Source organism: Argopecten irradians, chromosome 11 (assembly GCF_041381155.1).
Source record: "Argopecten irradians isolate NY chromosome 11, Ai_NY, whole genome shotgun sequence".
NCBI classification, from domain to species: domain Eukaryota; kingdom Metazoa; phylum Mollusca; class Bivalvia; order Pectinida; family Pectinidae; genus Argopecten; species Argopecten irradians.
In genome coordinates this window covers 17,174,334-17,187,994 of record NC_091144.1, presented here as the reverse complement: position 1 = coordinate 17,187,994, position 13,661 = coordinate 17,174,334, and the positions used below count along the sequence as shown (strand labels likewise).

At 32.9% G+C, this 13,661-nt stretch overlaps 1 protein-coding gene across 6 annotated transcripts in view; it reads left to right on the top strand.

Moving 5' to 3' along the window:
- The window catches only part of LOC138334869 (hemicentin-1-like), a 32,017-nt gene extending 20,789 nt beyond the window's left edge, over positions 1-11,228 (top strand). For 2 of the 6 annotated variants that reach the window (XM_069283679.1, XM_069283674.1), the window contains 6 exons: positions 2,504-2,587; positions 5,652-5,714; positions 6,626-6,688; positions 7,755-7,817; positions 8,026-8,063; positions 8,719-11,228. In XM_069283679.1, the coding sequence (XP_069139780.1) occupies positions 2,504-2,587; positions 5,652-5,714; positions 6,626-6,688; positions 7,755-7,817; positions 8,026-8,063; positions 8,719-8,886 (479 nt within the window). In that variant the 3' untranslated portion in view covers positions 8,887-11,228. The remainder of the gene's footprint in view (positions 1-2,503; positions 2,588-5,651; positions 5,715-6,625; positions 6,689-7,754; positions 7,818-8,025; positions 8,064-8,718) is intronic. The other 4 variants (XM_069283676.1, XM_069283675.1, XM_069283677.1 and 1 more) reach the window with 4 other exon arrangements.
- The last annotated feature ends 2,433 nt before the right edge of the window (positions 11,229-13,661 follow it).

Below are 13,661 nucleotides of genomic sequence, written 5' to 3'. Positions count from 1 at the left end.
TGCAGAAAAATTCAATAAAGTGGGATAAAGCGTATGTTAGTTGTCAGTGCGTCTGCAGTCTTTAATAAGTTTCCTAATATTTTCCATATCCTTTTAACGTGCACATTGCAAATACCTATGCAGTATGCATTGATGACAGACAATGTTCCAGCTCAGCTTTGTACTTTAGTAAAAGTCATGGCTATTATTGGTGTCATTGTCCCCAAATCAAAACAAATATACCTATATCTTAATATCATATTTGTTCCTTGTAGATTTGACAGTTTTTCTTCCTTGTTTTGAAAAAAGCATAAAAACTCAATTCTGATGCCTTGTTTTTGTTATGACAGTGTGTATGCAGAACGATTGATAGCATGTGTGAAAACTTCAGATTTATCACATGACGTATACCCAAATTGTTACGCAGCAAGAAAAACGAAAAAAAAAAGTTAAAACAAGTAATATATTTGGATATATAACGTGATTTTATTGTATAAAAGAGGTTTAGTTAAGCTTATTATATTTAGTTATACTGGATGTGATATTATTTTACTGTTATTATTGCATAAATGTTTTTACTACTGTAGCTGCGGTAATTCGGTTCCCTCGTAGACCCTTTAATGACGTATGTGATATTTCAGTGATCTAATTTCAGTTTTCCGCGCTAATCCTTAAAGGGACAATTCACTCAAGCTAATTCTTTTACATAACTAAAAAGCAAAATATGGCATAAATATATTTTTCTACATTTCTTATGAAACATCTAACATAAAATATTGACAAATTCCACGTCATTGATTAGTATTTTAATTGATACCGTTGTAATTACAAATCGTTGATTAATACGATTAAGCAGGTACAATATGTATGCTGTACCCATACCCTAGCCAAAGTCACGCACGTTAAACAAATGAACTACATTACCACTGAGAAGGTAATAAATTATTTTTTGGCAAGACAATTCACCTAATAAGGTAAACACACTGCTGTCAGAGCGATTTGAGCAGTTCTAGACAAACGTTGCATTAATTTACGAGCAAGGGATAGGGTTCGGCATACCATTTCACCACCATGGGCTTTTCTGACATATCACAGTAAAACCGGCTGATCTAATTTCTGTTAGAACTGGGTTTTTTTCCGATATATGTACAAATTTCAATGTTCTCTTAGACTGAATTGTCCCTTTAAGCCAGAATTTATTTGAAGCATTGTGCCAATATGTTGTATATAGAAACACAACCAAATATTTTAAAATAATTGTACTAATTTCCAATGAAGAAACTACAAAAATGATTATAGGTCTACTCTTGTTATACGCTTTTACAGTTTTTGCAAAAATTAAAATGGCGGCAATAATTCTATTAGACTGATCAGTGTACTTAATTAGAGAAAAATAGCGTGGGGAAAAACATATTTTTCTATTTCTGTTAGGTTTCATTATTTAACAAAATTTTCTTTGAAGAGGCCTTACGATATTCTGAAAGAAAAGGATAGTACAAATGGTACTTGTTCCACCACCACATTGCCAGGGATTCACAGACCAAGTTATCAATTTGAAAGTCAATAAATAATGCATCTTTGATGTCTGATCATTGAGAAATTAGGTAAATTTTATTCACAAAAAGTGTTTTCTCAATAAGGCTATCAATCTGGGTACACTGACGTTAAATGTTATTCTCTTTATTTCCTCCATAAAGACAATAAATAACATAAACAATTAAATCAAACATGCATGCTTAATTTGTGCAAATAGCGGATATTGTATATCCTTTAACAGTGGGCTTGTCACTGGCAATCGATAATATAATTTTGATACCTTTTCAACAGCTAATAATGTTAAAACTCTGAATTTGTCTATATCACTTAAATTATACTCAACCGGACCAGCAATTAAAATATTCAGAAGGTCTTTTTCGGGAATGAGTGTGTAAATACACAACATAATACCACTATAATTTATACATACAATGGAACACCATAATTGATAACGGATATAACTATTGTAGCTACAGTTTAACAAAATATGAATTAGAAAATCGATGTAAAAATTTCCGCATTTGTGTCGTAACTCAATGTGTAATCAATGGACAAGCTAGACACAAACATATTCATTACATATTAAACTGATTTTCTGAAATGTGGATATTTCAGAAAATGAGTTTTCTCTGAAATTTTATGTCATTGTTCCGAGTTTTTGCATATTTTTCTAGTATAGATGACTTTAAAATGAAAACAACACTTGACTAAGTACTTCTCTTCAATATTGCTTTGGGCAAGCTTTTCCCAATCTTAACCTAAATATTAAATCAATGGTATATGGGTATGTTTTTTCATATTCCGTTTAATATGCCATGAATTTTGTGAGTTTCTTTTATGGTCGTGTTACTGTGTTGATAATATTTATTTGACAACATAGATAGTGTGACGTTTCTAATTACATTCACCTTTGCAAACCTTTAGTACTTTTCGTTAAAAAAATCTTAATTACTTAACCTTTATACATTTACAATTATTTTTGGCACAGAGCGAAAGCATAAAGAGAATGGATCGAATAATTTCCCGTTTACAGGTGTTCACAACAACGTTCTTTACAATCCAGCGTGGGGAGGTTTGTAACATTAATTACTTGATGCATCTGTGGGTAGATTATTATTAAAATATATATATATATACTGTGCAGAAATCAAAATAGGACTAAAATCTAAATCTGTGTAACTTTAAACGACACAAGCCATCCTTTACAACCACAATTTTTTTTTTCAATTTCAACTTTATATTTAAAAAAAAAAAAGAAAAAACAAGGATCATAAATGCCAGGTTTAAGAGGTGGAGAAAAACCGGAGAACCCAGATGAAAAAAAAAACCGCGGACCCGCATGCAACTGCTCCGCGAATATTTCGTAGAGTAGAAACAATTAATATATGATGAAAAATTAGATTATATTCCACATAGCCATTTCATTACCGATTTTGTAGTGTTACTAGCATGACCCAACCAATCTACAATGTCTTAAGGATGTATTCGTCTGAGGTTTCAGTCCCGTTGAAGTCTCGTTTCGACAAAGATCAAAGAAGTTATGAGATTTTCAAATATATTTTATCAATATATGTAGCAAGTTGCCAGATGCAAATTTTGTCAAAAAATTACATTTCTATTTTCAGTAGATTTTTTATACAGGGATTTTAAGAAATGGCCCACTTGGCGGCCATTTTGAAATTGCGTCTTTTTCCTCTTTGAGTAGAGCCATAGTTTAACCATTTTTTACTGAAATTGTTTTTACTTAAATCATCACTGCACCAGGATTTTTAGCTGTATCGAGCTAATTTTTGCTGTTAATCTTTACTAGGTTCGTGGTTATTAAAATATTGAGCATTATTGCGTGAAGTGATACGCTTTTGTCACTTTATTTTTACATTTAATGGTAATTTGAGCACTTTTATTTTTACTCTAAAATACTGAAAAATAACACTTATTTAAATGGGGCAAAAAAGTAAGCACACTGACCCCCCATTTTTCTGCATAATTTAGAAAGAACAACCCCATTCCTATTGATATGCAAAATATTAACAAAAGTTTAATACCACAACTGTTTCTATAAAGGGTTAAATTTGGCAAAAATGGCTGAAAATGGTGTATTTTGTAGCTCAAAATTAAGTTCGTGGTTATTAAAATATTGAGCATTATTGCGTGAAGTGATACGCTTTTGTCACTTTATTTTTACATTTAATGGTAATTTGAGCACTTTTATTTTTACTCTAAAATACTGAAAAATAACACTTATTTAAATGGGGCAAAAAAGTAAGCACACTGACCCCCCATTTTCTGCATAATTTAGAAAGAACAACCCCATTCCTATTGATATGCAAAATATTGACAAAAGTTTAATACCACAACTGTTTCTATAAAGTGTTAAATTTGGCAAAAATGGCTGAAAATGGTGTATTTTGTAGCTCAAAATTAAGGGATAGGGGTAGCATATGTTGTTATTCTGAGAAAAAATATGAGTCTTATTAATCAAAACTTGTAAATTTTTAAGGAAGACTACAGGAAAATAAATTCTTCAAACTTCCATACATATCAAACATCTCATTAGGAAATTATGGCTTTAAACTCTTGTGTATATGGTCAAAACAGCAAAAATCCCAAACAATCTAAGATTTTGTCAACTTGGTATCTTTGAGTGACAATAGCTCAAAAACATGCACACCGACATATGTTTTTTCTTCCATTTTCTTGTTTGGTATGAACTCCTATTTCAAAAAATCTATATGAGAAAAGAGTTTAATACAAGAACATTTTGACTTCTCAGAGGTGTACATCCTTAACGCTAATAAAGGTGTAAGGTGCCTGATACATGTACGTATATTCGTGCTAGACCCAACCCGGCCTGGTATATAGAGCAGTGGAACTGATGAAAAATTCTCTCTAGCCATTTCCGAAATAATGACATTCTTGTCTTTTCTGATATCGTTTTGTTTGCGCTTTTTGTTCTGTAAAAGCTGTACAAAGTTTTATGTTTTGGTGGGCAGAAAAGGCTGAAAGTATCGGGGGTGGGGGTGATGTACATGTATACTATTATCTTCAACAAGATAAAAGTGTGTAGATAGCTTCATTTAGATGACGTCTTACATTCATTTAGAATTGTTACTGGGCGTAAAAAATCCCTCTGCTAGAATTGTTGGTTTGCACAATTCAGTCATGCTCACAGACAAAATGATATGAAGTTTATGATAAATGCTACATAATATGTCACAGGATTAACCAGGATTTAATTATTTCCAAGAAATAACTATGTACACTTGTTACTTATATAATACCTCCTGTTTCCGTTTATTTATATATTTGCATTTAGTTTCGGTTTCGCTATGTCATCCAGTTGCGGAAGATGAATTATTAATCATCTCCCCTACGTGTTTGTTGTGTATCAATAGTTTGATTGATGCATATATACAAATAATTTTATTTTATTGCTTACACATTATTTCAAATTGTAGTGCCTGTCTAATTGTAAGTATATATGTTGCTCCGCTTGAATTCAGCTTATCTGTATGCCTCAGGTTTTCAGTTTGAAATATGTAACTTCTGATGATCTTATGGTGTTCTTTTTAGTGTATATTTTGTTTGCCTTTGCCAGAAATGCTGAACTAAAAGTGATCATGCTAATAGAGTGTTACAATCCCAAACCGACGTGGGTAATGTACGATTTACCGTCGATGAGTCCCACCTTCAAATAATTATGACGTCACCAAAATCACGTCATAATATGTCTTCACAATTACCGGAAAGTACGACTAATCAACGGTAAAACGTCGTTTTGGAGATCTCAAAACCGTTTTGTAGTGTCTTATTTATCAAATGATTGCATTGAGCGCGCAAAATTATTATTGCAGTAACCTGTTATAAAAATAATTACTTTCACATTGCTACTAATCATAAAACACTACAAACCAGTGGGTCGGTGAATTTTCGGATGGGCATATAGATGTTGATGGACGGACGGACTGAAGAATGGGTGTGAAGGGAGACGCGTTTCTCACAATCTCAATTTAATAGTTTTGCTGGATATTAGAAACACCAAAACAAGTCTGTCAATCTTAGAATACTATGATAAGTTGTATTGTTTTGCATTTATTTCTGTTATTTCATCATGACTTGATCTATTATATTAATAGCCCAATCTCTCGAACCTCCGCAGCAAGGTGGAAACCACGTAGTCATACCAAACACAAACGCAGGTATTTGTTGCCATTACATTAGACGTTCTAAAGTAAAAAAGAGGGGATAAATTGTTTCATCATTTTACTATCATGTGTTTAATAGACATTGATCTTATATAAACATACTGAAACTATCAAATCAACGTAACCTATGTTGTAGTAGCACGCACTTTGCCTGCTTGAAATATTATTGCAATTATAAAATCATACATACAGTATAATAGATACTATTTAAAAGAGATATTCTAGGACTACAATCGTGTTACAATAGTAACTATAGTATAGTTTACTCTTTTAATTTTGATCCACTTTGTACTTTTAACGCATGTAAGAAAATCGTGAAGTTTTTAAATATCATTATCAGACGTTAAGACGTTTTACAATCTGAACGATAATACTTTGGCCCTAAATGGCATCAGCTGACCATAAATCACAAGTAAACAAACAAAAATGATGTTCTATGGGTCATGGCTGACATTAAAATGTTATCGTTGTATTCAATAGTATTACTCTCGATAAAGTTTTGAGCGTACAGATATTATAATGCTGTCCTTCATTATCTCTTCTATGTAATTATTCCATAAAGGGAATTTATGAATTCTATTCCATTTCAATTGTAGCATCATTTCAATATACCCTAGCTAAATAAAACATAATAAACCAATTAGAGTGTATGCTCTCAGTGTAAAATAATCCTTAATGACAAATGTTTGACTCAGTTAACGTCCTATTAACAGCTATGGTCATGTAAGGACGGCCTTCCATGTATGCAGTGTGTAGCGTGTGTGTAGTGCGAGGTGCGTGTTTTGGGAGGCTGCGGTAGGTTCGTGTTGTGTTTTCTTGTATAGTGGAAATGGGTTTTAGAAACATAAAAACAACATATGCACATATTATCACTAGATAACACAAATGTTGTATTGACATTCTAGTTGACGACGCCTCTACAAGACCAAACGACGTTTATGCTACCGTATCGAAACCCGGCACCACAGGTAAGCCAGCACGTTAAAGTTAAAACAAAAAGTAAGAATTAATTTTTAATGTTTTGTATAGTACGGAAGCCTGTTAGGGTCACATTGAAAAAAATATGTCGTTATAACGACTAAGTACATACATTCTGAATTATTAACAAAATATTAATAGTTTTTTTTATTTGTTTTCTAATCATACTTGATATATCAGGGATAACTACCACTATCTTTATATCAACCTATGGTATATACCATAGTAAAACTACTTCCTAACTGACTTTATCTTTCCTAATGCCTCCCTTGGCACCGCCTCACTTTTGGCCTCGAGTTGAGCGTTTGCCCCTGTGAGGAAGGCTCTGGGTTCTGTCCCTTAGCCTAGACACACCAAAGTCTATAAAAGTGGTAGCATACAGAGAGTTGGACGACTGGTTCGCCCGTTGTCCGTATAATGTGACCGGATGGGGTGTGTTGCTTGGTGCCTTCGGCGGCATGCTTCAGTGATATAGCACTATATAAAAAGGGCAACAGTTCCACTGTACAAGAAGACACAACACGAATATACCGCAGTCTCCCAAAACACGCACCTCGCACAACATACACGCACGACACCACATACATGGTAGGCCGTCCTTACATGACCATAGCTGTTAATAGGACGTTAGTTAATCAAACAAACAAACAAACAAGAACGGTACATTGTGGTTGACTGCGTGGCTTTGAAGTTCTGCGTCCATGTCTATGTAATCCTCAAGTTAAGCCTCTGTAGTCCTGTGATTGGCCTTTCTTTCTCTTGATCTGCCAGGGGTTGATATATCGACAGCATGGAGTATCAAGGATATTTTCTATGAAGAATATAAAAAACGTGTTGCGTAGTGGAATGGAATATTATGTTGTATAAGTGAAATCTAGTTGTAATAAAATTTTGAAAGCGATTTCAAATATTTTGAGGATAAAATAAAGTTATGTGAAAGGAAGTGATGTAATTCAAAGTATTTTAAATCCGTCATTATGTTAACATTATAATATATTATAAATGTCCTAATACAGAAAACCTTTAATTGAAAAAATCATTGGACATTCATTTTAGACGAACTAACGGCTACCGGACCAAGCGATGTGTACAGCGTTGTTGTCAAACATAGAAAACCAGGTATTAAATTATTTGTTGTATTCCTTAAGAACAAAGTTTAAAGTACCGAAATGTCAATGGGTGATTCTAGTTTACACCAGGTTTTGATTTAAATGAAAATAAAACATATTTATGACTTGATCGCGCGAAAAAAAGAAAATTATTTTAGACATTTTTTATCTAGATTTTATACTTCTAATTAATCTTTTAAATACGCTGCTTTTTTCAGAAAGGAGAAGTCAAAGAACGGAACAGTCGCCGTCTAGGGTTAGTGTATATTTCATGTACCACAATTTTGACTATTTCTGGATAATTGGATGAGCTGGAATAATTCCCTTCATGCTTCATTCATTTAAGCAGATAATAATTGTACTCCCCTACTCATATAATTTATTATTTAAGGCCATGGGCATGACATAAAACCTTTATTATCTCAATCACCTGTCATACAATTATATAAAATGACTACAACTTCAAGATAACAGGGACTATGAAGTATTTACGACAGTCGTAAACTGTCGTAACAACAGTCAATTGATGAGATGAAAAAGTAGTATGAGGGAGCGTATGTTCTCTTATGATATGAGCGTTATATGCTATTATGATTTATGTTTGATTTCTTAAACTCATCATTTCGATATAGGAAACTATAACTTTTACAAAGCAAATGACCTTGTGAATACATGTATGTGAGCTATTGTCTTACTTGAACAGAATGTATATACAGAAGGTTTAAGACAAGACAATACATGCAACAGAAAGGGATTATTTTGCATTGCCTGTTCATACAAACAAACTTCCGAGTCATTTTACAAATAGTAAAAATATGTGCAGTGTCTTGGTTAATTGATTTGATTCATGTTATAATTTGTAAAAAAGATAATATATTACATATTAGAAATATCCTGTGGTATTGTTTTAGACAACAAACAAGGATGGACTCATTTACCTGGACGTAGAATTCGTCAGTCAGACAGATACAAACGGTACAGACCAGGTTGTTATTCATGGCGCTGAAAACAAATGCGAATATGGTGAAATTGATTTTTCAAGGAAAGCCACAGTTGCCGATGGAGATTTGAAAGAATGAAGATTTTTTTTAAGAATCACACCACACTGAAGTGGGAACTTTGGAAACTATTCTTGTATTTGCATTTTACAAAGTTATTTGCCCTTGCGAATATGTTTTGCATGTAACGTCACGTATTTTCGGGTAACTCTGTAATATGCAAAAAAACCGAAATAGAACCTAATTGTGACTCAACACGAAATATAACAGCAAATTACGACATTAATGTTTTGATTAATATTTTGAGCACATTGTGTTTCAAAACTTTTGAAAATAGAAAAGATAACGTTTTTTTCTTCCTTTTTGATGTGTTAATTTGATATAACCTTATATATGTGACCTGTAAACTAAAAAATATAATTTTAATTTGGTTGAGCTTCAAACAATACCTGGATTTACCTCAACAAAAAGGTGAAATCAGACAATATCACTGTAGTAACGCTGGTGATCGTACCTACATCTCAAGATGGCGACTGGCTCGCACGCTTCGTATCTTTGCAGCTCTAGTTTGGACTCAAATTGGCATATTTTTGTAATATTTTATGTAGCCATAAACATAACGAATGTCCGCTATGTAATTTACGTACTAATGATAATTGTATATTGTATTAACTCGGATTCCTTTCAAAACGAAAAATGACAATGATGTACGTACCCAATTTTACTAGTAAAATGATCGTACCAGGATTGAAGTTTGGAGACGCTTGTACGTAAATCATTGTCATTTTTATGAACTAAAGGATATGACTTCAATGCGAAATTTTATTATTATTTGTATGTCAAGTACATATCAGACACGCAAAATATAGACTTGCATAAAAAACATGAAAATATGCTAATATGAGGCCGAAACAGAGTTGCAAACATAGGAACCGTGGAAGCCTGTCGCCATCTTGGGATGTAGGTACACACGGTACAATCATCAGCGTTACCACAGTGAATATCTTTCCATCCGTTATTAATGTGTTATCTTGGGTCGATAAATCCAGGAACAACACCGTGGTATGTAATATGTATATAAATGTAGTTACTTTGTATGTATATATTTGCCCCATATTTACTACATCGAGTAATTTGTATCCTACAGACATACGTTTTTATAAGGACCCAGTGTTATCTGGAATACAACCGTTGTTAGAACTTCTTTGATCCATATCTATGTAGTTACATGTAATACGATGTTTAGGTCAATATGGATTATCCTAAGTACTATTGTCTGATGTCCCATCTCATTTTATCGCCTTTGCCATTATTTTGGAATTTTCAAATTAAATGTACTTTGATAATTTTCTATTTTAATAGTTTTATCACCCATGATTTTTGAACCATACTTAAAAGGTATATGTGCCGTAATTTTCATTCATACTGACAACTAAGAAAAGCTTTTCAGATCTGAATCACTACCAAAAGTTACCAATATTTTGAGAATTACAATACTTATATATCTGCATATTTTTGTTATACACAAATAGGAGCTCAAAATGAATTTTGGCAGTACTGCAAATAATCACGAAATTTATGTCTATATGTGTAGTACCATGTGGTACCATGAAGTCCAGTAATAGTCTACAATTTCATTTAACATTATTACAGCATAATTGCTAATTGTTAGGTGACTTTTATGTATACATTTTCATCTGAACATACAATAAGCATAAAAACAAGAACTTCTACAGTGCGAAACTTCTGTGTTGTAAGTAAAATTTATAAGGCATCATAGATTGTTTTATGTCCATTTTAATGATTTTCACAGCTTAATCTAACAAACAAAATTTTCGCCTTGTTACGGTACATATTACTTTAAAATCGCGTTATTGTAAAACGTAGTATTTTACTTTTAGATTTTAAAAGTTCAGCCCATCGTTTTTATATCAATAGCTTGGTGTGTTGAATTACATTCTGTCGATGAACTGTAAAACTATAACAAACAAAACCCTTTCCTTCTGTATTTGTTTTTTTACTTTTATAATTTTATAATTGTTTGATGTTATTGTTTACATCCGCTTTATAAATCGTCATGTTTTGTTAAGTTTATAGATGTACATATACGAATAGCTGATTGCATCGATATACCACGTCCAATTTTGCTTACTGACATTCTACATTCTTATCATTATTTTGTCATCATTTGTCTAGAACCATTGTTGATAGTTTTGTATTATGTTGCATTGAACTACTACAGGATGAGTTATTAGATAAAGATCTGAATTATACATCTCTAACTGTATTTTTGAATAATTAATACTTCACACAGATGTTGTTAATTCGATATTGTACAATTATTGTTTCACTTTTGACATCATTGTTCTAAAAACAAAATTTCGTATTGTATTGTATGGTAAGTATTAAATTTTTATATCTCTGGAGTGCATCATTTTAATGATTAACGAAACAGACCTGTTTGTTTGATTCATGATTATAATAGATAAATACATGTACGTAATTTATATACTACGGAATAGCTTATATCTGAGAATAAAGATCGACAACTCGTTAGTGCAAGTTCGGGTGGAGATATTGGCATGCTAATCAATACATGTAAAGGGGCGTAACTCTTTAACACAACCTAAATAATTTTTCGAACAGTCTTGATATATTTATATTGTAAGATCGTGTTTTTTTATAGAAACTAATCTAATATTATCGTTTAAATTAATGCTAGTTTTTAAGTTTTTTTTTGTGATGAAAGATATCAACTTTAAAGTGACATACTGTTGGGGAAACGTTGATGTGTCCACATCACAGTAGTTATATTTAGGTGGTGTGTTTGTAACGTGAGACAGGAACGAAGACAAACATGAAACTTATTGAATAGGGTATAAGATTTCAGAACTTGATATAACAGTAAAATGTCCTGTTCTTAATCAGATCTTGATCATACACTTGTCAACTAGACATTGGGAACGGTGACTGATTATACTACTGGTGATATGCTACAATGTAGCGTCGTCATAAACATGTTAAACAAACAACTTTACCTCCATAGTTGTTAAGGAAACGGACAATTCTGTCTTTCACAGGGGTATACGAAATCTTACACGCGCTTCATAATTACTTATCGTCATCAAAAAATGCGGCATACATTGTCAATGTCGTCATCAAATACGACACATAACGATGTTCCTGTGATAATAGTGAGATGGCAATGCTGGAAAGGTAATGAAATTTTATTATTTAAGCTCATGCCATAGCGCGGCATCCGTCGTCCATCCGTCGTCCGTCCGTCCGTCCGAACATTTTCTTTTAATCGCTACTAGTCATAGCATTCTGCATGAATTGTAACCAAATATGACAAGAAACGTCTTTGGAGGAAGAGGGATAGAGTTTGTATTAGTTTTGGCTGTGCCCCTCTATGGGAAGGAGCGGCGGGCCCATTAGAGAACATAGAGGTTAATCCATTAAACCATTTACAGTCATAGAGTTCTCAGTGGAATATTATAAAATATGGTCAGAAACATCCCTGGAAAAGGGGGAACAGAATTTATATAAATCTTGGCTCTGATCACCTGGAGCAGAAAGAACGGGGCCAACTAAAACCCTTCAGAAAATATATAATGATACTGTATTCCAAACATTACTTGGCATAACAAACCAGGGGACGATACATGCCCTCAGTGCCTCTTGTTCTTCACTGAGAGTTGTATGAGAGAAAAATAATCAAACATCAAGTGGGCAGAGATTTGTCATCTAATGTGGCTGGTCAACAATCGGCACGCCTGGTGTTAGCTACCTGTCCATTAACACACCAGTGCTATATAGAAGGTGTCCCTTGTGTCGTGATCAATAACAGTTATATTTAATCGAATGGGGTGGAAACAGTGATGTTTGTTCAAAGAATGTAAAGCATTTTCACATCACTATTTTAGGTGTAAACTTTCCTCGCTTACTGATTTAGTTCCACACGTAATGCGCACATTTTGAGGGAAAATAACATAGGATAATCTAATGCAACACATAAGGCTCCAACTATTGAGCATCAAAAGTAGGGAAAATGTACATAATATTATATTTTTTGGATTAATATTACATAACAGGTTATCCCGCAGAAAACGACATCTTCACTGTAAATGTTGTATTTTGATTGGTCAATATTGGGTGAAAATATCACTCGGGTGAAAAATACTAAATATATTTTCAGCATAAAATTTCATGTTTCACTCTAATAATAAATAATAAATAAAATGTAATAAATTCTTTTAATCTACAAAACAAATGCTACCCCATTCCCCACACCTCCAGGTGATGACCAGCTGTTATCCGGACGTCTGTCTTGTAACTGTGAACTGCTTGCATTCTCTAGTTGTGTCATCAAGGAAGGCGCTCCTATTTCCAGAACACCTGTTTTTTGTCTGTCTTATTCCCATCCCCTCTAACATTACCATGTATAGCTGGTTGTGTAATAGAGAATGATATATAAACAACTACTGAATATTGATGGAGACATTTTATTGTGCTTGTTCAACATGTGCATCATAAAGATGAAAAAATAACAATATAAAAATACAGATAATAACATCTCGAAAGCTACATAAACAAACAATTTACCCAGTGACAACTAAACAACTAAAATATTCTGTACAAAAATTTGACAAAAGACACCCATATGGCGTTATCTCTTGGCCATTTCTACATGTTATAAATATTTCTCTTAAAAGCGGACGGGCAGAATTATAGAACATTAAACTTTGAACTAGAATAAATACTTACTAGTATATGTGACATTTAAAGGGCCACAACGTTTCCGAAACATAAATTAAAAGTTAATTGATAACAGTAAAGTCAGAATGTCTAGATAG